The sequence below is a fragment of the Crocodylus porosus genome, unplaced genomic scaffold, assembly GCF_001723895.1.
Source record: "Crocodylus porosus isolate Cpor-Errol unplaced genomic scaffold, CroPor_comp1, whole genome shotgun sequence".
NCBI classification, from domain to species: Eukaryota; Metazoa; Chordata; order Crocodylia; family Crocodylidae; genus Crocodylus; species Crocodylus porosus.
Genome location: NW_017728925.1, coordinates 6,642,202 through 6,667,991, shown reverse-complemented (window position 1 = coordinate 6,667,991; position 25,790 = coordinate 6,642,202). Strand labels below are relative to the sequence as shown.

The window sequence follows — 25,790 nt, the reverse complement described above, 5'->3', positions numbered from 1 at the left end:
CGGCATTCCTGCTCATGTTTTTTTTTTTTTTTTTTTGGGGGGGGGGGGATATCCCACAGTGCATTGTATCACAGTAAGCTGAGCTCTGCTAGGAGTTCTAGTGCTATTTAAAACTTTATATGGTTGCATTTACAGTGCAAGGCATTAATTTTAGCACCTGGCACATTTTAACTTGTGTTAACCCGTGCCATGACAGGCCAAATGCCTTGAGTTGAAAGCACCCCTGTACTCTAGCTACCATTTTTGTGTGTGCATAAACATGACTTCAAGTAGAGACAACACTCAAGTTCTATCTCAAGTGAACTTTGAAGTGAAGACAAGTCCTAAGACACTAGCCTTTACTGTGGACTTCCTCTTAGCAAGACAGTCTCTCACCTCCAAGTTGCTATCCTCTACCTATGGCAGTTCTTATGCTCTCCAGGGTTCGTCAGATGTGCATAACTTAGCCCCAGACATGGAAGAGCCGACTCTCAGCTCCCAGTTGTATCTCTACCCCCTTAGCGGCTGGTTTGTTTTTAGAAGAAGTCTTGGGAGATACCCTTTCCCCCTTTTAGTGTTTCCTGCCCCTGAAAAAAGAGCATGGACCTTTAAAATAACATAAAGACTGCCTTGTCTTGTATCTGACTTTACAGACAAGGATGCATTATTCTGACATTGTGCATCTATAGTAATGCTGATTCTTTTCTATATCAAAATGACCACCAAAAAAAAAATGGTGGTAGGAGAAGGGGAGGGAGGGCAATTGCCTCAGACAATTGAAAGATCCTATAGAGCAGATACAGTTTTCTTAAACTCTCTCAATTGTTGGAGTATTGTCTATTGAACTGTCAGATATTTCTGTATACTCCTTAGGTTTTGTCACCTGTGCTTTTTAAAGGAGTTTTCCAAGTCTATCCTAGTGTGTTGTTCAGCATGCAAGAAATACAGTTCATAAGCTAGGGACAGCAGCTGGACACTGCATGTCACTTCCATTGCCTCACTGTGTGCCACACACCATCTTACTCATATCCTCGTCTTCTATAACAGGGCTCTTACAGGCAATGAATTTGCACAGTCATGGTCCTTATTCACAGTACAACTCTGCTGTCTCCAACCCAGCATTCGAGATGATCCTCCAATTTCCTAACAGTATTATTTCGTCACTGTGATGCGGGGGTGGGCAATTATTTGAGCTGGAGGGCCTCTTATTTTGTTTTGGTGAGCTGTCAAGGGCTGCAAGGGTAGCACCAGCCCTTGACAGGTGACCTACTCCCTAGTAGCCATCTCAGGACCAGGAGTCCCACCCTAACCCCCGAACTTTGCCACCTGAAGTCCCTCCCTTTGCCCCAGAAGTACTCCGGGGAGGCTGGAGTTGCCAGGAACTGGAAAGAAATACAAATCATATACTAAAAAATCTGTCGGGGAAGGCAGGCGGTGTATGTTGGGGGGAGGATGTGGGTGTGGGGGTGCAATTGGGGGTGGAGGTACGTGGGAAGGTGTGAGTGTCTGTGTGGGTATGGTAGGGGGAGTTGTGGGGTTGTGGGAGGGTGTGGGTGTGGGGGGTAAGATGGGGGTGAGGTGTGTGGGAGGCTGTGAGGGTGTTTGGGGGGAGTGGATCTTGGCAGGGGGTGGGTCCTCAGAGTCCCCAGAGTGTGCGAGCCCCTAGAGCCTCATGGGGTGGCAGTGAGCAGAGCCAGCCCCACCCGGCCCCATAGTGCACAGCTCCCCAAGCTCCCACCCGAGTCCCTGGCTGCACATGGCACCAGCATGTGCAGCTAGCCCCACTCAGCCCCATAACACACAGCTCCCACACTCCCATCCAAATCCCTGGCCGCACGTGGCAGCAGCGTGTGGGACCAGCCCCACCTGACCCCATAACATGCATCTCCCGCCCAAGTCCATGGCCACACAGTGCTGGTTTCAGTGGCAGGTCAGCTCCGTCATGCAGCTGTGTGCTTGCAAACCCAAGCACAGCGTACAGATCAGCATGGCCTTGTCTGTGCTAGGCTGTCTCAGAAAGCCTCTAGCCTTTGCATCGTGTATGATCAGGTAGTTCCACTAGAGGTAACAATGGTAGGAGTCCCTGTGTAGACATGGCACCAGCATTTTTACTGTCTTAGTAGCTAACTCTGTTTCAGAGGAAGTTTGGAGGCTAAGTGGTAAAAAAGACTGGCTGCTTCTATCCATAGTTGTGCTCTCATGTCCTCCCCACAGCTGTTGCCTGACTACAGCAATGGCTGTCCTGAAATAACCCAGGCATTTAGTAGATTAAATTGATAGATTAAATGTTTATAATGATGTCATTGGTATTATGCTGGTGTAAAAAAGAAGACAGACAACACGGACAACCAAACTGGCATGACTTTGCCCAATCTATTGGAGAATTGACCCTGAAAGAATTGATCTACCTGTATGTTTTGCTGGTCTAGGTTTCATCTGTCCATCTCCATCCTTGGGTAGATATTTCCTGATTATGCACAGTAATAACCACCTGTTATGGTGGCTGCTGTACAAGGCATTCTGGGATAACTGTACACCTCTCGGCTCCAAATCCTGATGTAATTTATGTTGGTGTACAAAACTGACATATAATGGGGTATGTGTTCATCTGCTCACACGTACATCACACACACATAGATGTAGCCTTTGCCATTCATGCATAGTACGTGTACAAACATTCATAGTCTTATACAATAATATATTCAGAATTATACCATAGTTATACAAACACTTATTCGTGTTTGTATACATTCATGTATAAGATGTATACAGACCAGTAGAGATGTATTTATTTTCAAACACAAGAATGCATCTGAAAACTTATTTATGTAGCATTTTTCATGTTCGGGGTAATTTTTGCCAGACAAATTAGCATTCCCAGTGAGTTGATACTAGGTACTCACATAAGCTGTATGAAGAAAACCTGGGGATTTCTGTGCACCTCTTGAATCATAGTTATTTATTAAGTGCTGATCACCTTGATAATCTAAGTGCTGGACAAAATCCCAAAGAAGGAAAAGAACAGGGAATAAATGGTGCTTTCTCTCTTTTCCTCCGAGAGCCAGGGCATGGAACGTGATATATACAAAGGCTGTGTTTACATGTGCATTTATTTGTGGGCATTAGTCCTGTGAGGTGTCTCAGATTTGTTCTGAGCACACTTGAGTTCAGGCACAATCTGAATTTTTCTGGCATTGAGTCTTAGCATTTGAGTCATGTTCCTGAGATCACTCTGATCCTAACACCTGGCTTAGTCTGGCCGCCTCATCACTGGGAAGGGTGGAGGTCTTGGAAGTTGTGGAGGGTAAGGCAGACTGAGCTGGCCAGGGCCTAGTCTATGGAGGCATTTTAAATATAAGACTTTAAATGCTGTACCAAAATGAATGGGGAGGCAGAAGACCAACAACACCAATGTAAAGTGTTTGCTTCAGTTCCCAGCCTCAGTTACCTTATGTGAGTGGCATTTAGACCCAGAGATGGTGAGCTGTAGAAGAGGATTTATATACAATGTGATCAGAGATCTGGTTGCAGTAAGTGCTAACCTCCAGGTAGCTTTCATATGGCTAGCTGAGCTTTAACAGCATCATAGGCTTCAGCTACCATCCATAGACTGTCTATGGTTCTAGGTTGCTTTGCATACCTTGTGCTGAAGCCCACCCTGTTGTGACTTCATTGCTATTGATATCTGAGCTAGCCAGATTACACCAGAAGAGACTAAAGCCTTCAAAACTGTGTCTAAGCCCTCCATAAAGCAAAGGGTGAAATTGAGTGATTGGTATTAGAACAATACTTCCAAACTTTGAACAGCAAGAGGAGGTCTGCTCATCTGTTTCTCCAAAGTGGAAGAGTGTAATTGTGAGACTGCAAATTTGGGACTCAATAGACAGAAAGTTCAGCTAAGTTCGATAAATACAGTTGTGTACTTCAGAGGTACATCAGTAAAGCCACACATATGACACTGGCTCAGAGATGCATGCGATGCGGGCAATTAAGAGAAGAGGATATGCTTTGATGGGGTAAATAAAACAAGTTCTTCTAGATTCCCCTCAAAAAATATGTTCTTCATTCCTACACTCATCCTAGGTGCCCTTTTCTGCTCCCATTTCAGTTTCATTTCATTTTTCATGAACTTAGTTGGCTAGAATTGCACATGGTTTTCCAGGTATGCTCTCACCACCGCCTTGTACAATGGTAAAGCCTCTTCCTTAGCTCTGCTGAGAGTACCTCTTCCAGTGCATCCTGGGGTCATAAGTCTCTTTTTCATGGCTGTATCACACTGGAGGCATATAGGGCACTTATATGCATGCTGCAAGGCTGCTCTATTGCAGTGTAATTACAGTGCATCAGGGCAGATTCCATCATCATGTGTATCAGTATCCCCATGCTGAAAAATGGCGGCGAAGGCGTTTTAACTAAAACTCGTTCAACCAACTTTAGGTACAGCACTCCCACCACCATTTTGCAGCATGGGAACGCCGACGCACATGATTCTCCAGGTGCTTTAATTAAAGCAGCTCTCAGAGCCTTTCTAATTAAAGCATCCATGCCCCCACCCTCCCACATAGATGCTTGGAGCACGTCTATAAACGTCATCCTACAGTTAACTAATATGTCACTCCTTATCCATTTTAAGATCTTCCAACTGATGAGCTCCCCACTTACAGCAACATTTGGCATTTGTTCCCAAGGGCATGACCTTGCATCTCGTACTTTTGAATTTCACCTCATCTATATTACTCCACCATCAAAATCACCTGCTTCTTTGTGTATGATATCCTGAACCTCTTCTATGCTGGCTGTGCCTTCTAACTTTGTGTCTGAGGCACCTTTAATCAGTGTAAGCCAAGGTCATTCCTAAAAATGTTAAACGAGATTAGTATCAAGACTGATCCTTCAGAAACTCCACTAGTAACCTCCCTCTAGCCTGATCCTTCCCCTTTCATCACTACCCATTACCATCTGCCTTCAGTCCAGCTCCTTACCCACCTTACAGTTATTCCATTAATCCCCATATTTTCAGGCTTCACTAATGTCTCCCCATGCAGCACTGTATCAAATGCTATAATGAAGTTCAGCTATATGAGATTCCCCACACTCCTTTTATCTATGCAATGAGTTATTTAGACTCTCACATTAGTTTGGCATGATCTATCTTTAAACTCTAGCTCCAATAAGTGCCTGCAGCCAGCACTGGCCCCCTTTGCTCCCAGCTAGGTTCTCTTCTTGCATTTTATCCCATTACCTCCTTGTCTATAATTGCTGTTTCCCTTTGTGTACCCTTTGTCTAAAGGTCTGTCCTGTAGATCAGCAGTTCTCAAAACAGAGAGAATGAGTCATAACTCCATTTGGAGTTGTGGCACTTACAAGTGGTTGCAGGCCCCACAGAAATCCAGTGACTGCAGATGGGCTTGGATTGGAAGTGGTGTCTTGAGTGATCATGAGGCAACTGGAAGTTAGGTCATACGCCTGGAAGTGGGACGACAGCCCAGAAGAGTTTGGAAACTGCAGCTTTAGAGGCTCTTTTAAGCAGTTGTCTGTGAATCCGCAGTTTTATGTGCAGGTCTACTCCATCACATCCTCAGAACTCTGTTACAAGTCCAGCATTGTCCTCAGCTGCATTTCCAATCCTTGAATCTTCTCTTCTGTGAGTTTTCTTTGAAGACATTTTATTTATATATAGCTTCCATCAGGAACCCATAGTAGGCTACTACACACCTGGCAACTTATACCTTCAGGCATCTTTATTATATTTAGTATCCATCCAGTGTCCTCCATCACTGTCATCATCATCTCCCTTGTCCACCATCTCCCTATAGATTTCCATGAAAACTTGTGGTTAGTTAGTACCTCAACAGGCCCCATTATTTCTGACCCTATTTGTTTTGTGTTCTGTCCTCCATAGAATTTTGTTTGTGATTTCTTTTTTCTGGCCATTCGATGTAAGGATTTGTTTAACAATGTTTATGAAGACTAAGTTTTAAGATAGTAGGGTCTTGATAAATCTCCAAGTTTCAGCACCATGAAGTAAGGCAACCATTACATCGGTGCTAAATATACAGTTTAGTTTGGAGGGTGAGGTTTCCTGTTTCTCCAGATTGGCTTCAGGGTTGCAAAGGGCTGGAAAAAGTCCAAAAGCCTATTCTGTTGGCTGGAAAGTAAACAAAAGACCTGCTTCTGGAATGGGTGAAGAATTGCAAAGGGAAAACTTGAGCAGACTCCTAGAAGGCAGCTGCTTTTGAAATCTCTGGCAAGAAAGCAGATGGTGTCGATGTTTGCAGGAGGGTAATTTTGAAAGAAGAAAAAAAGTCAGCAGGCAGATTCACAATGGGAGTCTTCGTGGTCTGTAGCGTAATTCCATCGGAGAACACGGTGGATACATTCTGAAAAGCCAACTTTCCCTATTATCCCTAAAGATTAACTAGACAACTTCTCTCTTCACATTAACCTCAGTTAGCCTTAAGGCCTTTTCCCTTCTGATTAAGTTATCTTTACTGTCTGTATTCCGGTAGTGCCTAGAGGCTGCACCCAAATTGAGGCCCTGTTGTGATGGGCTCTGTACGATCACATAATAAGAGACAGTCCCTGCCCTGGAGACCTTGCCGTCTAAATAGACAAAGAGAGAAAACGAATGGACGAGAAAAAGGCGTAGTGAACTTGCTCTGAGTGACACAGCAGAACCGTGGCAGAGCTGGAAATAAAACACAGGTCCCTCGGTGCCCTTTCACCAGACTGCCTTTCTGAAGTCTGACTCCTGAGCTAGCAGCTTCAGTTTCCTTTCCAAATCTTGAGTGGCAGAAAGGGAGTTGTGCTGTGAGCGGGATCACTCAGCAACAGGAAGGGGAACTGAGAATAAAGTGGCTGGGATGGAGAAGCCTTAGAGATGGACAGGATGAACTCCTGGGTAAAACGCTCCAGCCATAACAGTTGGAGGATGGAGAGTATCCTAATGAGGCAGTGGTAGAGGACGCACAGACCATCAAAGGTGATGTATAATATGGTGAAAGCTAGATTCCCGTAAGGCCTAGGAACATTAGCTTTTCTTTCTATAGTTGATTTACTTTATTTATAGCCCTTTGGCTATGCACAGCACAGTAGAGCTATAAATACCCTAGAGCTAGGCAAATCATAGGTGCCCGCTGACCGCTGAGTTACAGTCTGACCTGCAAGGGGGGACAACATCAAACAAGACAAACTCAGAGGATCTAAGCATTTCCCTTGAAATCAAGAAGAGCCAAACAGAGGCACAGATCTTTGCAGGTATTTAAGTGCCTTACTATTACTCAAATGCCTAAGTCTATTTTAGGAACAGGGCCCAAGCCATTTATGAGACTGAGCGGATCACAGACAGGAAGCTTTCTGAGATTTCTGAATGTTCTTGAAGGCAGGAAGTATATAATTTGGTGAACAGAAATCATGAGGTTCTTGTTTTGCTTTTTTTCTGCCATCACTGCCAGGGTGAGATTTAGATTGCATCAGACTCTGGGACTATAAGGCCCATGTCACATTTCAGTGAAACATCTGATGTTTGATGGAATAGCGCTGTAATAAGTCACAGTCCAGGGGGCAGAGCCTATGTCAAGCGTTTCCCTTCCTCCACCTTAATTAGCACAGTCTTACACGCTGGAAATGTTCTTGGTACTGATCACTGAATAACCTTCCCATTGTTTCATTTTGAGTTCTGCGCTCAGTGACAAGTGCTATTGAGGTGCCAGTCTGGCCCTTTGACATCATCCAAGCTTGCTGAAATATTCAAATACCCTGCCAGGCACAAATGCTGCTTTACAACCCCTTTGCAGTGGGAGAGGTTGTCTGGGCTTTACTTACCAAGTGTGACAATTATGCTTTGATAAAAATGTTCTACTTTAAAGGGAAATGCTGTGCAAATTGATTGTCTTGGGGCTAATGGAGTCTTCCTGCCCCAGCTGCTATCAGTGGGCCAGAGGTTATGTGCTAATTCATGCTGATGCATTAAGAAGACAACAACAAAAACCAGTGCTGCTAAGCCAATGACACCCCTAGTAAAGTGAAAATAAGCTGACAGAAGAAACATATGTATTAGCCTTTTTTTGCCTTTTGACAATTTGTCCCATTTATGTTGTACAGTGGGTTGAAAAGGTGGAGTGTAGTCCGGCTATTACAGGAAAAAGAGACAGGGAAGCAAAACTCTTCTGTCTCGTTGCTGGTTCATCTACTGTCTGCTGAACTCTCTGGATCTGTTTGCATCACAGTTCACATTTTTATAAAATGGCATAATGGTACTCCACTGTTTTGTGTATCCAAAAATGCTAACAGAACCACTTTACTTTAAAATTAGGGAAAACAACACAGTGGAAGTGAGTAAAAGTATTATTGCCATGAGAAAGCACCGCATGTCTTATTCCCCTCTCTACCTACTGCATCTGCTTAGCTTCACAAACCAGTGCTGGCCCTGCAGAAAGGCATTGTTCTTAGCAATTTGCAGGGGTGGCTGCACCATGTAGACACTGAGGATAGTTAAGAAAATCCTCTCTTTGTGCTGGTGGAGGGAACCACATGATTGGAACTGCCACCAGCTGCCTTGGTGCAAATGGCAGCTTCCATTCCTTGCATGCCAAGTACGAAAATAGCTACTCCAGTGTGGCCAGTGTTGGATGCATCAAAGCTAATCCCAAGTATAGACAAGGACAGTGTGTGCAAGAGAAGAGCCAAGCTCTGTGTTGTGCAGCTGTGTATGGTCGAGGGCATGTGGGAGGTCATTACTTCCGACATTGCTAAGGATGCTAAGGGCTTGGTCCACAGAGAAATAAACATACATCAAAGTCCCAATCCCTACTTAAGCTTCAACAGCTTTTAAAAAACTATTTTCACTCACTCATAAGAGCTGCTTGATTTTACATCAGGATAAAGAGCTGAGCTATGTTACTTAGTGGCTCACTCTGTCTTCAGTCAGTGGGTGCCCCCTCATCGGGGGTTTCAGACCTCCAAGGCGGTCAGGCAGGCTCCTGCACTTTGTCAAAGCCAGTCCAGGAGACTTGAGCTGCACGGCCTGGCTCTGAGTGGATAAATATGGCAAGATGCCTTTTGGGGGCCCGACAGAGGATTAGCCTGGGATTTACCTGATACCCACTTGATAAGAAGCTCTCTGAGTTTAAAGCCATAATCTCCTGATCAGGACACTATTTTTGCACAGAAACCAAAAAAACCAACAACAACAACAAAAAAGCCCTGTGCAGCCACAGCCTGTTTATTCAAAGATTCATCTAGTACAAGAGCCATATTTTACTGTCAGATGATCTCCATTAGCTTCAAATGTGAAATCAACAACCTCAGCCTTTCCCAATCTCTTTCTGGCTTTGAAATGGTAGAAAAGGAAATCCAGGGACTGTTCAAAGGATATATACTTGCTTCCTTCTGCCTGACTTCAGATGAGCATGGCTATTGGCTAACTACCTCTATATATACACTGGCACTAACCTCGCATTGTGTGTTTAAGGAAGGAACTAAACCCTCAGTTACTTAAGAGGAGAGGAACCGTGCTAGCAGAAATTCCTGCCTTTACTCAGATGTGATGCTGCAGCACTAGTGAGTGCTGCAGACACCCATGCCATGGTGGAGTGCAAGGCAAATACTTGCTAGTGATGTGGGTACTGTGACCCCAGCACCTTTCCCTTCTGAAGTTCTCTTCTCTCCCTCTCAGAATGCCAGAGGTGAATGGTATTAACTGGGACCAAGTTGTTCTTTGTTCTCTGCAAGACCTTTTCTGGACAGATTCATGTCTGAGCTGAAGTTATGCGGAGAGCTGATCTTTCTCTGCCTTTCAGGTTTACTCTGTATGCTGTGGACACCCGAGGGAGGCATTCAGAGCTGAGCACCGTCACGTTGAGGACAGCCTGTCCACTGGTAGATGATAACAAGGCGGAAGGTAAGTATTTGGTCTCCAGACGGAGACCCAAAGACATGTCCTCTTATTAATTAGTTCCCTCTAAAGCAGAGGTTCCCAACCACTGGGCCACAGTCCAATACCGGGCCGCGAAGGGTTGGCTGCTGGGTCATGGCATGAGCCCCCCGTTCGGACCCCCATCTGTCTGCCCAGGTGAGCGGCTTCTGCCGCCGACAGTCACGTACGGGGTTAAAGCTGGGCAGTGGGGCAGCCCCAGGAGGGAGGCAGCCGGCTCCATGTACCCCATCCCACTCCCATGCCAATCCTCAGTATAGCAAACAGTGGGAACCACTGCTCAAAAGCAATACTTCTCAGCAGTGGTATATCCAACAGCACAGGTACTTCAGGCTTTTGTGACTAGTACTCTAGGCTCTCCTTCCCTTGGCTAAGGGAAGGCCTAATTGGTCCTTCTCAAGGTTGTACACACATTGGGCAGCAATATAAAGCACTAGCACCCAACCTTCTGGCCCTGCAGGTCAGATGAGTGGTGTAGGGTCAGTCTGCAGGCCCGATCCCGCACAGGGTCATTCTGTGGGTACAGCCCCACAGGCCAGGATCCATTCATGCAGGGTCAGTCTATAGGTGCCTCAGTTGGCCCAGCCTGACCCTGTGTGCCCAGATCTAGCCATGCTCTGGGCTTAACCAACCCTGTGTGCCTGCATTCAGTCACATGCCAGCCAAGCCCAACCCTATGTGCCCAGATCCAGCTGCACATTGGCCTGACCTAGCTCTGCACATCCACATCCACATCCTGTTGCATGCTGGAGCAATCTAGCATGTAGGGTCATGTTATTAGATCTGCAGGAGTCCCCACAAGTCTGGAAATTTGACATCAGGGGAATGGTAATAAACACTGCCATTTTCCCCCTACCACCATATTTGCAGAAGTCAAGGGAGCCTCTGTGGGCCAAATCTGGCTCACAGGCTGGGAGTTGAGCATCCCTAGTTTAGAGAGTGCACTGCTGAATGGGAGGTGATAGGTACTGCCTGGTAAAGCCAAGGTGTGTTAAACCATAACCTGGTAGATGTTCTACATGGACAGACCCTCTTCTTGAGCCACATGGAGCCATGTCAGAGTCACTGGGACTCTAATTCTAGTTGTGCAGAGCCACTTGCAGGATTGGAGACTTTGTTTGGTAAGTTGGTCAGGCTGACCAAATAGGTTGGCAAGGACTGCTTCACAGCTGACATCCCACTTCCTGCTCTCCTTTGGTGTCATGTTCCATGCGGTAGTGCCTTCTTTTCCTTTGTTCACCTCCTGTGCTCCTTTTCAGAGATAGCTGACAAAATCTACAACCTCTACAATGGCTACACCAGTGGGAAGGAGCAGCAAACAGCCTATAACACACTGATGGAGGTCTCCGCATCCATGCTCTTCCGAGTTCAGCACCATTACAATTCACACTATGAAAAGTTTGGAGACTTTGTCTGGCGCAGCGAGGATGAGCTGGGGCCCAGGTACCTATGCTTTCACAAAGTCCTTTGGGTTTAGTCAATCCAGCATCATTACCTGGCCTGCATTCTAACTGCTGAGTGCCCTGTACTTAAATCACTAGTCACATGAATTTGTCCTAGTGCCTAGCACCATTTTAGACCTTAACCCATCTTCTGTTGTGACTGGCTCAAGAAAGGCCGAGTTCTGGGACAGTTTAGGACATTGGTGAATTATAACAGCTTTGTGGAAGTGTGGCGCTAGCATAATGGAATGGGCTTGGACAGAAAAAGAAGCGTTTTGTGTGTCCCTGGAAAGGAGCTAGTAAGTGCTGTACCTCCTAGAACCGACTTCTTGTATTTTTAAGTCTGCAGTGATGAGTGGCTTTTGCTTGTGTTTTGGCTTTGATCAGCAGTTTGGTTTACTAAGCTAAAATATCACAGAATGTCCCACACTATGTCCACAGATCTGAGGGGCTCAGAAAGGCTTTGTTCTGGAAGTTGGGGCTATGAAGCATAAGAGCCTCCTGAAGCTTTTATTTAAGGGTCAAGAGAGAAGGTTTACATGAAAAGACAGGCTTGTCATCATGACAGATTGCACAGAAAGTTACCAGTTCTTTAAGTGATCTACAGCTGGCAAGTCATTGGGTTTTCCTCTGTAGTTATACCCATCTGATATCTCCTCAAAGTTTGGTGATAGACCTATATGTATTTGATATGCTGCAGGACAATAACCCCCAACATAATGGAAAGATGTTGAAGACTCTCTCTCACTTGACATACCAAGGTTACATATAATTTTCTGTCCTTCTACTCAGTCTAGTTCATTGAGCTAGGTTCCAATTTTACAGCTTATCTTTACTCACTCTCCATCATGGTGTCTGGGTGCCTTGCAAATTATAAGTACTCTCAAGGATCTCCCATCATCCAGAGACTATAATACCAACATACTACAGTGGCATCTTTAAATTCTGGCTATATAGTGCCCACTGCAAAATGTCAAAGGATGACACAGACTCAGCTTCCTTCCTTAATTTAATGCTGAGTGTGGGGATTGGGAGCTGGGTAACACGGCGACTATAAAGAATAGCAGTTCCAGCGGTACGCTGCCCCCAAACATCACACGGAAGTATTTGCAAACGTGCAGGTTCTGACAGACTATCGCTAAGGAATAAGGCATCTGAGGAATACATCATGTCTGAGGGCCAGGAGAGGAAATCATCCTGTCACGATCTGTTTGCCAAGCCTGGAGAGCGGCTCGGCTACCATAACACCCCATGACTGCGCCGCCGTTCCCAGCCTTCCCACCATGGCGGAATTCCACACTGGATTCCAAGTTCAGGCAGCAGGCTGAGGGATGCTTTACAAAGTCTCTGCTCCGTCTGCTGTCTGAGAGATCTAAAGATAGGAACGGGGAGGAATGTGAAGGAGTAACTAATGGTAACAATGAAATAACTTCAGAAGATTGTAATTTTCTTGCCCACTCTGCTTATTTGGCTTCCCCAGAGATCCATCCCTGACTCCAGAGGCATAGTTCCTTGCAAATTGCTTGACATAAATCCAGGTTAGCCTGTGACTGGCCCTCCCACAGAGGTGACCTTGGTTATAATTTCTTCGTTAGCTCATTAACTTCTGATGTGCAGCCACTGTCTCATTCTTTCTACCATCTTCCTCTTTCCTTGATGAGACTGGAAGCTGTTTCTTCTCTTATGCCATCCCTGACCCTATAAACCTTTGGGAAACATGGCCTTTTGTTACTTAAGTTTTCCTGGACCCTCAAGTGGCAGTGACAGTGCACCTGCATAGGATAATACCTAGCATGAAAATGCAAACCAGGCAAACTTTTTTTCCCCTATGCTAAGCATGGGCATTTTAAAGGGTTCATCCAGTATGCCCTTGCTGTTCCACTTACAGAAAGTAATGTCTAGATTTGTTCATGTACTCTGCAGGCACATATACATGAGACTCTACTGCACAGTAGTTACTGCTCATTTATTTAGTACTTGTATAATCAAGTACTGCACAGTAATGCCAGCAAACATCTTTTAAGTGACACTACAGCTCAGTAGCCTAATAATACTGCACAGTAGTGTAGTAACGCTGTTGGTGCTGTGACATGCTACTGCACGGTATTATATGGCTACTGAGCAGTCAGCATCTCATGTAGATGCACCCTGCAAGTGGCTGTCTTCCACACAGAGAAAAGGATCTCCAGTTGAACCTCAGATGTCCCTATTGTGCATCTTGAGGAACCGGTACCTCATAGCCATGGGGGAGCTTCTGAAAGTATCGCTCCTCTTTGCATGCAAGACCAGGCTCTTGCCAAGAATGACAGTCTGTCCTCCAGCTCCATTTCTCAAAGAGTCGTGACAATGATGGAGCCACTGACAGCAAGAGAGGTAAATGAGGATTTTCCAAGGGAACATCTCATAATGAGATTTTAATGGACAGGCTGTTCTCATTCCCAGGAGGTCATTCATTTTCATACCTTGAAATGTTTATCAGATGAGCCTCAGATCTACAGTAAATGTTGGCTCATAAAACTTAGTGACAAGAGGGAAGTCTATTGCCTCTGAGTAATAAATACATCATGTTGGAGCCCTCGAGAGCCCAGTTTCCATGAAAGCCACAGGTTACTGCAAACAGCTGCTCCGAGAAGACACACTGACAGCCAGATGTCCCAACCAGACGGTTTACATTAAGGAGACATTAAAAAACTTAGCTCATAGGTGGCCCAAGACCAGGACTTGCTGTGGTCAGCAGTGTCTTGGCACCTGGTTTGGTCTGTCCTGCTACTCTCCTTTAAATACACACAAAAAGAGACTGTGGCATTAACTTGTTCCAACAAAACAGAGGAATCTGTCTAGACCAGTAAAGGTTTAATGCTACTGTGTATTCAGTGCCTCACTCCTCCTTGGGCTTTGTTTGTTTGCTTGTTTGTTTGTTTGTCGTGTTTTGTTTTGTTGCAGTGACGGTGCTTTAATATGATAACGACTCTTTTAATAACGCGAGGGATTTTAGGGGGCAGTGTCCGCTGCTCAAGAGGAAGGGAAGGAAGCTGATAAGGTTAGATTGTTTTCTCCCTTCCCCACACCCAACTCTTGCCCACCTTCTCTCATCGCTCGAGGAAATGACATCAGCACAGGGTTTGAAGGCCCTCCCTGTCTTAAAGCAAGCCTGCTAGGGAGGGGAGAGATGATCCTCTTAAAACGCAAGCATCTCCACCAGGCAGCAGCTGCATTGTGGTAACAGGAGGGAGTGTGACGCACTGATGAGAGGCTGCGATAACACCCTGCGGCGTTCTGGGCTCTCTCTCTTCCCATCGGAGAGCCTGACAGACCCGAGTCAGTTATAACTTTAGTGGAAAATCTGAAATCATTACAAGGACATGCACAGGACATACCAAGCAGGCAGATGTCCTCTCCCCCATGCTCCCACTGCAGCCTAAGGACAAGACTCCACTTGATTTAAGGAAGATGCTGCTACCTGCCTGCCCTTGGATTCTAGCTTGTGCAATGCTAGTGCTGTTCATTCTGGGACGGGTACCCAGGCACTTTGCAGGCAGATGGGAGCAAAGCGAGCATCACTGCCCCCTTGTTACTGATGGACAGAGTGAAGCAGGGAAAGGTAAACTGCTTCATCTTTTGGCAGCTGCTGGTCTATGCCAGAGTCGGAAAAAGCCGACCCGAGGTGCTCGGTCCTCAGTTCTTCAACATGCCTGCTCTGAGCTGGGAGCAGAGCCCCTGTCCTCTGCTCTAATCATTGTACCCTGCTACCTCCCAGAAAACTGGGACCCAGACATCCTGACTCTCTGCCCCCTGCTCTGATCATCACTGTCACATGCTTCCTTATGGCAGAGCTTTTAGTCAGACGAAGGCTTTCAGCAGCCATTCAGCAAAGACCCTTCACTGTGTCTATTCAAACTTCCCTCCCAGAAGGTACAAGAGAAGGAAGCAACAGTGCAGAGCCTCTGTTTCTAATCCTCCGCTCCATCATTCTTGACTGCAAAATCAACCCTCTAAATCCTTTGCTTAAATAGGAAACAGAGCTGGTCCCTGGCAGGCACCAACTTAAAACAACTGACCTTGAAATGCTGTGTGGCAAGCAAGATGGACCCTAGCGGGCTGCATTATCAGTTGGGGATGTCTTAGAGTGGGAAGTGGAAGCAATTAAGGCTCAATATAGAGCATGGTCAGCCTTGGCTGTAGCCTGCTATAGGTCTGACATTCCCAGCCATCCCCTCCTGCTCCTGCCCTTTCATAAGGCAATAAATTGTTGTTTCTGGTGGGGGTGGGGTAGGTCAGCATTTAGGAAGATTTCATTTCCAGTATTTGAAAAGGTGGTCACCATGACCCGACATCTCTCCACAGGGAGCACTTGGGTAATACCCAGAGTTTGATTTATGGCGTTAAATTGGCAGACCAAGAACTGCTCCTGTAATTTATTACCCAGCCTTCCCCAGAAGACTTCTCTCTCTTTCACGTGCCTCCGCCATCCTCCCCTCCCCTCCCCTTGCCTGTGTGCACACTTTCTCTCTCTCTCTCCCTCTCTCTCTCTCGTTCTCCCCTTCTTCTTTTTTTAACTGAGAAAAACTGCCAGCCAGAAGCAAATTCCGCATTTACACATGGCTTCATGAACCCTCTCAAATAACGTAGACCCACTCCGACCAAGGGAACTCGGCGGTCTGGCTCTAGCTGAGAGGGTTTATCATTGATGTAGGACTGCCAGAAATGAGCAGAACCATTTCCCTCCTTCCCCTCCATTTCGGCGAGGTCCTCCACCCCCTCCTTTTTTTTATTCCGTACATAGCTTCCCCCTCCCGTGTTGATCCATCATATGTTTTGCAGTTAATGCACACTTCTGGCCAATCCACCACTTGCTGCTTCCCACCATCACCCTCCTCCCTGCCAACCCCCCCATGCCATCATTTCTTGGAAGCTCACCAGCCATTTCACAGGGTACAATTACAAACAAAGCAACCCTGTAGTGAGATGGAGTGGAGGGGTGCAACCACAACTTTGATTAAAGGCCCTGTGGAAAACTAAACAAAACCTCTCCTTACCCTAAGAAGTGTTACCCCAGCAACTAAAATACCCCAGGTATCTTGCATGGAGTATGTTCTTTCATGCCCCTGTTTGACCTTCCAAGCTGTCACTGTCATAACAGCACAGATCATTGGTCTTCCTTGCCTGAACAGAGAAAACAAGTATAGCGCTTCTCAAGCACAGCAGAAACATTTATAGTAATGCCTACAGGTATTAGGATGGCAGTGCCAACAGAGTTAGAGAGAGAAAATGAGAGAAAGTAATAAAGACAAGAAGGGAAAGGACAGAAGAGATGTCCAGATGGAACAGGATACAGAAAGAAAAGAAGGGGTGAGTGTTGAGGGCAGTGAGCAGAAGACCGAGGAGAAAAAATGGTTGGGAGATGGAAAGAAGGTGTGAACAAGGATGAGAGAAAGAGATGGGACTGGAAGCACATATGCATGTGTTTTGTAAATCTAGACCTTCCCCTGAAGCATCCAGTGGTGGCTAAAGTGAGAGATAGGATTAGTCATTAAATCTATTACTGGAGCCTTTGTTTTTTTAAATCTAATGGGTGAAGCTCATCCATGTGGGCACCAGTCATACTGCCAGGGGTGTCTCTGAGCAGATCAAGAGTGATTACAGGGCTGTGGGTGCAAGGGTGAAGAGGACGGGGGCACAGATCATGTTCTCCTCAATCCTTCTGGTCAAGGGGAAGGTCTCTGGCAGGAGCATCACTGCATGGCTGCACAGATGGTGTCACCAGCAGAGATTAGGCTTCTTCAACCATGGGATGTTGTTCCAAGAGGAAGGATTGCTAGCAAGAGTCAGGATCCAGCTGATGAAGAAAGGGACGAGCATCTTCACAGACAGGCTCGCTAACCTAGTGAGGAGGGCTTTAAACTAGGGTTGCCAGGGTATGGAGACCAAAGCCCTGAGGCAAAGGGGGAAGTCAGAGACTTAGAGAAAGCACAAGCAGGAGGAGGCAATAAGGGAGGCCTCATTCTTCCTGAGAAATCAGGGCAATCAGCGAGTCACCTCAGGTGTCTGTACGCATATGCGCAGAGCCTAGGAAACACGCAGGAAGAATTGGAAGTCCTCGCACAGTCAAAGCACTATGACATGACCGGAATAACAGAGACTTGGTGGGAGCTCGTATGACTGCAGCACAGTCATGGATGGATAAAACTGTTCAGGAAGGACAGGCAGGGGGGAAGAGGAGGAGTTACACTGTATGTAAAAGAGCCATATGATTGTTCAGAGCTCCAATATGAAACTGGAGATAGGCCTGCTGAAAGTCTCTGGGTTAAGGTCAGAGAGGAGAGCAACAAGGGAGATGTCATGGTGGGGGCCTGTGATTGACCACTAGACCAGAAGGATGAGGTAGATGGGGCTTTCTTCAAACAGCTGGTGTATGTTTCCAGATTGCAGGCCCTGGTTCTTATGAGGGACTTCAATCATTTTGGCATCCTCTGGGAGGACTATACAGCAGTGTGAAGGTAATCCAGGGAGTTTTTGGGGAGCGTTGGAGACAACACTGGTGCAAGAGACCAACTAGGAGTTGTGCTCTTCTTGAACTGCTGCTCACAAATAAGGAAGAATTGGGGGAGATGTAGTAGTTGTTGCCAAGTTGCACAGCAGTGACCATAAGATGATCCAATTCAAGATCCTGACAAAAGGAAGAAAGAAGAGCAGCCGCTCATGGCCCCTGGACTTCAGAAAAGCAGACTTTGACTCCCTTAGGGAACTGATGGGCAAGATCCTCTGGGAGGCCAGTCTGAGGGGGAGTCCAGACTACTGTACTGGGCAGCACAGTTTGGGGAGAAGGTGAGAAGCCCTCAGAGGTGAAAGAGCAGGTTAGGGACTCTTTAGGAAATCTGGATGTGTATAAGTCCAGGGGCCAGATGGGATGCATCCAAAGGTGCTGAAGGATTTGGCTGGTGTGATTGCAGAGCCACTGGTCATTATCTTTGAAAACTCATAGCAATCAGGGGAGGTCCTGGACAATTGGAAAAGGGCAAATATAGTGCCCAGCTTTAAGAAAGGAAAGAGGGAGGATCCAGGGACCTACAGACCAGACAGCCTCACCTCAGTCCCCAGAAAAAATAACTGAGCAGACCCTCAAGGAATCCATTTCTAAGCACTTGGAGGATCAAAAGGGTGATTAGGAACAGTCAAGATGGATTCACCATGGACAAGTCATGCCTGACCAACCTGATTGCCTTCTGTGTTGTGATAACTGGCTCTGTGGATGCAGGGAAATCAGCGGCCATAATATACCTTGACTTTAGCAAGGCTTTTGATGCTGTCTCCCGCAGCATTCTTGCAGGCAAGCTAAGGAAGTATGTGTTGAATGAATGGACTGTAAGGTGGATACATCGTCAGGCTTATCGGGTGGTAATCAATGGCTCAATGTCTAGTTGGCAGCCAGTATCAAGTGAAGTACCCCAGGGATCTGTCTTGTTCAATATCTTCATTTTGGAAGATGGGATGGAGTTCACAGCAAGTGTGCAGATGACACCAAGTGGGGCGTAGTAGATATGCTAGAGGGTAGGGCTGGGATTCAGAGTGGCCTAGCCAAATTGGAGGGTTGGGCCAAAAGACATTTCATGGGGTTCAAGAAGAACACGTGCAAAGTCCTGTACTTAGAATGAAAGAATCCCATGTACTGCTACAGGCTTAGGAACAACTGGCTAAGCAGCAGCTCTGCAGAAAAAGACCTGGGGGTTACAGTGGACAGTAAGATGAATATGAGTCAGCAGTAGGGCTGCCAAGATGGCTAACAGAATACGGGGCTACATTAGTAAACGCATTGCCAGCAGGTCAAGGGAAGTAATTATTACGCTCTATTCTGCACCAGTGAAGCCACATCTGAAGTACTGTGTCCCGTTTTGGGCCCTCCACAATAGAAAGAATGTGGACAAGTTAGAGAGAGTCCAGTGAAGGGCACCGAAAATGGTGAGGGGGCTGGGGCACATGACTTATGAGGACAGGCTGAGGGAACTGGGTTTATTTAGTCTGGAGAAGAGAAGACTGAGTGGGGATTTGATAGCAGCCTTTAACTACCTGAAGTGGGCTTCAAAGAGGATGGAGCTGCAGTGTTATTAGTGGTGGCAGATGACAAAAAAAGAAGAAATGGTTTCAACTTGCAGCAAAGGGAGTTTAGGTTGGATATTAGGAAGAACTTTCTCACTAGGAGGGTGGGAAAGTACTGGAACAGGTCACCCAGAGAGGTGGGGGAATCTCCATCCTTGGAGGTTTTTAAGGCCCGGCTCGGTAAAGTCTTGGTTGGAATCGTGTAGTTGGGGCTGGTCCTGCTTTGAGCAGGGGGTTGGACTAGATGTGACCTCCCGAGGTCCCTTCCAGCCCTCATTTTCTGTGATTCTGTGATTCTAAGCTGTTTGCTGGAGCAGGTACACTTTTTGATACAATGAATTCCTTCATTGTTTACCGGCAAACACAAAAGCCAGGGATACTCTCTGCAAACATCAATTTAGCTGCCCTTGGTGACAGAATTTAAGGGACAAACTACTATCTGTTTCTGGCCCTCCCCATGCCATCCCTTGTTTGGCTCCTCTGTAGCAGCTTCTGTGATGTGTGCTGTTTTTCTCCAGTCTATGTTGTCCCATCATCTCCACTCAAGCCACTAGCCTCGATGGCACAAAGAGAAGCATGTCCCTTTAAGTCGGCACATATAGGACTGGAGCCAACAGCTGGATGACTTCCTCGCTTTGAATCACCCAGTGGGTAACAAAAATGACATGGTGTTTCTGGTGCTGAGACAGCTGAGATGAATGCCTTACCTTTGATGCCCTGTGCTCTCTCATTGCTCATGCTAGACACCACTGTCTCTTTAGCTAGCCCAGTGCAGATATATATGTAGACTCACATAGTCCAGCCTGCTTCATGGAGTTCTTCATCTAACAAGGAAGAAATTGTTTCCAGATGTCTGCTTGGGAATTGGTTTTCTTTTCTTCCTGTAGAAGCCTTCCTTCTCTTTCTGTTCACCTCGGTAGCGTGAGCAATTCCCACCGTCCTTACATTTCATCATCACGGTTGCACCGTTCAGACAAAATCCCTCTTCACTAACCTCCATCTTCACTCACTCATTATGAAGCTTTCCTGAATTTTAATGGTTCTCGTTGTCCAAAATTGGATGGGTGGACAGCAGCTTGACTGGTGGGACTGGATTTAACATGAACTACAACTGATCAGCATGTTTGCTTAAAAATGTCTCTTCATCTGCCCTTTTACAATTGTACTTAATACCAGGAGCTTCCCAGTGCTTTACTGCAGACCTGTAGTGTTCCCTCAAGAGATACATTGCCATTGCACATCAAAATCTGATGCTTGTTAATCCCTCATTTATCCCCCCTTGAACTTAAGTGGTGTCTCAAGAGTGAGGGCACTGCAGAATTTGGCTCTTGGGTGCACCAAGCTTTAGCCATGTCAGCCTTACTGGAAGCACTGGGCTCACTAATAGTTAATATTCAGCAATATCCAGCTAATGATTTCTAGGAAGGATGGCTATGGAAGGGAAAGGGACTGGCTTCCTAGTGTGGTGTCTACTTATAGGAATTTAGTTAATAGATTGAGGTGGCTGTGGTCAAAGGCCAATCTAACACATTGAATGTGTATGTGTATTGTGAAGCTTTATAATTAGTCCTGAACTGTCCTAACTGAGCCTGTTCTTGTACATTAAATCAAGACACATCCGCTGCGCTCAAAATGACAATTGCTGGACACAGGTGTTCACACTTGGTATTTGGTTCCCCTGGAGGAACTATTTCGAGGCCATCCTAGTTTGCAGGTGGAAGGGCGGCCACTTATCTGAAGCTGAGAGGGGCTAGTGAGTTGTTAGCTTTTGGTATAACTTTCCCTCCCTAGAGCAGGTTATGGCCTGGTAGACCTCCTGCCTTCTCTCTCTCTCTCCATCGCAGTCTGGAGCTCATGCTTTTCTGACTCATGGCAAATGCTTTCTTGGAATCTCAATCAGTAGATGCCGTTCAGTGCATAGCCACATCAGAAAATAGCTTTGCTGCCTCCCAACTGTATAGCTAGCAATCCAGGGCTGAAACACCATAAAGCTTTCATAATCAAATAATCCCCATGTTTATGCCTAGCTGACTGACAGCACTGCCTCTGACATATCATTATCGGGAATTTACATTCCTCCAGTAACTGCAAAAACCCCCAACCCCAAATCCAGAGCTTTTCGGAGGCACCAGAGGGAAAGGAAATAATCTGTGATCTTGAGACTTTCAGACCACTGAAGTAAACCCTCTCCCCCCTCCCCACCGCCATGTGTGATTTAGCACTTTACAAACACTCACTAGGGGATATTTTGTTTTGTCCTCCTTTGTTGTTGTGCTTTTCTTTCTCTGCCGTTATAGAGCTCAGTTCTTTCTATCCATTTCCCATCATGAAAGCTTGAGAAAAATGCAGTGCTCTGGACTCAGTTGGGTGCCTGTATATGTGGGTTGCCTATAGTTGGGTGCCGATATATGTGCATCGTTTATGTTCTAATTAGGATGCTCCAGCTCCGTCACGTGGATTAAGCCCCTGCATGTTTCAAAATGGACATGTAGGCATTGTATCTAAACCTAGTCAAATGAGCTTTAAATAAAGTGTCCCACCGCCAATTTGAAATGTGTGGGGGCTTAATACATGTGATGGTGAGCTGTTTTCATTAGACCAGCTATCCAGGAACTGTTCTAATTAAAATGCTCTGCCCCTCCCCCAAGCATGTGTATGGGTGACCATCAGCTAAGGAGGGTAGCAGATCTGCTTGAGGTACTTCCTAGTGAGGGGCATGGGCCAGGGGGCAGCAAGTGTGTTACAGGGCTTCAGAAAAGCAAGGACCCAGGAAAAACTGTATAACTATTAGGGCTGTGCGAGGCTTTGGACAGAGCTTCGGATCCGGAGAAGCTCTGGACGCCTCAGGGTCCGAAGCAGCACATCCGGGTGGAAGTGCTGGCCTCGTTCGGCTTCCCAAAGCAGTTCGGAGCCGCCTCGGAGAGCCGGCTATAGGGTATAAAGGGGAAACAATAAAATATCTATAATGCTGTTGTTTTTTGTCTGATTTGGATGAAATTTTCAGGGGTGGTGGACTCTGTAGAGAGACTGAAGCTTGCCAAGCTTCAAGAAGATCAGTGTAGGGGCTTGGGGGGAACAGCACCTCAAATTCTTGAAAGCAAAACTCCTTTCACGTCTATGTGTTACAACACAGGGGGGTCAAAACTAGAGCGCTGGTAGCTTTTACTGAGGCCACAAAGCCTGCCAAGCTTCAAGAAGATCGGTGCAGGGGTCTGGGAGGAACTACCCCTCAAGCTGCGGACAAGCAAAACTGGTGCCATGGGTGCTTGTGGGACTGACTGTGTCTGTCTTGGGCAGGAGGAGAGACACTGCTGCAGGCCTGGCTGCTGAGCTGCTGTGCTCCCAGTTACCAATCAATCAATCATGATTCACTTGGGGACCAGGGACTCAGGGACCAGCTCAATACATAGGGCCTAGCTACTATATAATGACTTAACAAGCATCAGTTAGCACGTACAAAACCAGGGTAAGGCGAGGAAAGACTCAGTACAGACATTCAACTGCCCCAGGATGGACACAGTCTTGGCACAAGTTTTGCCTGTCAGCAGCTAGGGGTGCAGGGCCCCAGAGCCCCCCTGCACCGATCTCCTTGGCAGCTGGCAGGCGTCACAGCAGGGGCCACCATCCCTGCAGCTGTCACCCCGCTGCACCTGAACGCATGCAGTGTCACCCATGGCACGAGTTTTACTTGTCCATAGCTTGAGGGGCAGTTCCCCCCCAAGCCCTGCACCGATCTCCTTGAAACTTGGCAGACTTTATGGCCACCACCCCTGCAGTTTTGACGCCCCCCTGTGGTGGAACACAAAGCCGTGACATGAGTTTGGCTTTCAAGAATTTGGGGTACAGTTTCCCCCAAACCCCTGCACCAATCTTCCTGAAACTTGGCAGGTTTCATGCCCTCAGCAGCAGCTACCATTCTTGCAAGTATCATCCAAATCAGACAAAAAACAGAGTTATAGATATTTCATCGATTCCCCATTATACCCTATGGCTGGATCGCCAAGGCGGCTCCAAACCGGATCGGGGCGGAAACCCGGTCCTGAGCTCTGGAGTGGCTCGCGGCCATCCGAATCGGCTGGATTGGATCACTGCCAGCTCACACAGGCCTAATAACTATCCATTGCTCTTTGCTTGTCCTATGTTTCCTGGACTGGACTGGAGCCATGATGATAGATCAAGCTAGCTTGTTGGGTCTGTAGCAGGCAAGATTCAAACCTGTGCAGGAGAGCCGTAACAAATGTTTAGTTCATTGTCATAAGTAGTCATCTACAACTACTATTGACAGAGAGGTAGAGAGCTCCCTGTGTCTTCAGCTCAATCAGTTGTTTCCATGGAATAACTGAGGGGAGAATTTTCTCCCTGAATAATGAAAAGGGAGGAAAAAAATCCAGCTCCTAACAACATGTTCTTCTTTCTCGCACTCTTCAGAAAACAATGGAGCATGTTGTACATTTAAATGATCACCTCAGGAGTAGACCACATTCATGGATACATCTCCAAACAAGCCATATTTGTGCTGCACTCATCTAAGAGCTGACTTATTTCAGCTGAAAATTTAATCAAGGCTCTCACTCCTGAGGGAAGCTTGCTAGTTTTGAAACCCTGGGAAGAACTCAATACATTTTCTGTGATGTCCAGTGCTGTTGAAAATCACATTATTTGCAAGCGGTTATACTGACTAGAGAATGAACTGGAACTGAAAGATATGGTGAGAGGTTATATTCCCGGGTCTGGTGTGACCTTTGGTCAGTCATGTCTCCTGCCTCAGTTTCTCCATATAGACATCGGGAATAGTATTTTCCTGGTGTATAGGGTAGTAAATACTATAGAAATGTAAAGTATTATTATCAGCGAGCATTTAACCAGGCCAAGTGTCTACCTACCATACAATGACAACTTCTTTTTTGATAGGTCACTTGCCTATATTATAGGTTAGAGCAGGGGTGGCCAACCTCTGGCATGCGTGCTGCAAGTGGCATGGGCAGACTCTGTGTGTGGCACGCAGCAGCCTGGGGAGGTGACGGGGAACAAAAGGAGCAGAAGATTGGACAGGGGAAGGGGATCAGAGAAATACTTAGGGGGGCATAAAATTTATGGCACATGTGCCAAAAAGGTTGGTCCCCTGCTGGATTTGAGACATCACTTGATCCCAGGAATCCTGGCTCATGGACTCCTCTTCTCTCTGTTCTCCCCACCTACCTCCTTTGTCCTACTCTTGTCTTCATTCTAGGAAAGCACACCTGATCCTAAGGAGGTTGGAGAAAGTCAGCAACCACTGCTCAACCCTGTTACGCAGTGCCTATATCCAGAGCCGCACTGAAACCATGCCCTACCTGTTCTGCCGCAGTGAAGAGGTTCGGCCACCCGGCATGGTCTGGTACAGCGTCCTAAAAGACACCAAAGTGACATGCGAAGAGAAGATGGTTTCCATGCTGCGCAACATGTACGGAGAGTCCAAGGGGCGGTGAGGGAAGATGTCGGCCTGAAGCTGTGGAAGGCAAAGGGACTCCAAGGAGTCAAGAACTTGTGATATCCTGAATAGCTGGTGGGATGTGGGGGAAGGGTGACGTTCGGAGGGGTTGGAGGGGACAGCAAGGCCGAACGGGACTTTCTCACTAAGATGGTGGAGAAACGAGAAATCAGCAAGTTGGACTTTAATTTCCTTTTTTTATTTTTAAAGAGAAAATACCTAATTTGACTCAGCATAAAAGTCTCTCCTTTTTAATCTTTTCTTACTGAATTTCCTGGACTACACACATGAAACCCGAGTGGAGGAGAAATCCAGAAGAGCCAGGGCCACACCAGGGAGTGAACTGGGAGAGGGGAGAGATTGACTTGGGCATGACCTCCCCTGCTAGCCCTGGAAACGGATGGGCTAGGAAAGGGGAGGTGGGTGGTGAACTGCCTCGGTGCATCAAGGAGAAAAAAGAAATACCTTGGTTCTGGGAGGCGCCGTGAGAAGCTGGAGGCACCATCCTGAATGTGGAGGTCATGGAGATTCATGCCAGGCAAGTGCCAGGACATTGCAGGCAAACTGTTTTTTTAACACTCCCAAGTTTACAGAACTGTTCCTTGGGGAGCCTTCATTTGCAGGGTTCCTGACAGGTTGTTCTGTGCATTAAAGATTCATATTAAGTCCACCTTCCTTGCCTGCTTGGTATTTCTTACTGATGCACTTCTCTGCTGCTGTCTGTGATCATATACAGGGCCTTTACATGGAGTGACCTGGGATAGAAATGGGTCATTTGCAAGCCCTTTTGAAAGAAATCCCAGTGTCAGGTACATGACTAAAGGGCAAATTCTTTGCCTGACAAGCCACTTCTGAATCCCACCCAGGGGTA

At 46.6% G+C, this 25,790-nt stretch overlaps 1 protein-coding gene across 5 annotated transcripts in view; it reads left to right on the top strand.

Annotated features, from left to right (window-relative positions):
* The window catches only part of ASTN2 (astrotactin 2), a 585,314-nt gene extending 559,725 nt beyond the window's left edge, over positions 1 to 25,589 (top strand). For all 5 annotated transcript variants that reach the window (XM_019540648.1, XM_019540647.1, XM_019540645.1 and 2 more), the window contains 3 exons: positions 9,780 to 9,880; positions 11,173 to 11,356; positions 24,680 to 25,589. In XM_019540648.1, coding sequence (XP_019396193.1) covers positions 9,780 to 9,880; positions 11,173 to 11,356; positions 24,680 to 24,917 — 523 coding nt within the window. In that variant the 3' untranslated portion in view covers positions 24,918 to 25,589. The remainder of the gene's footprint in view (positions 1 to 9,779; positions 9,881 to 11,172; positions 11,357 to 24,679) is intronic.
* Positions 25,590 to 25,790: the final 201 nt, after the last annotated feature.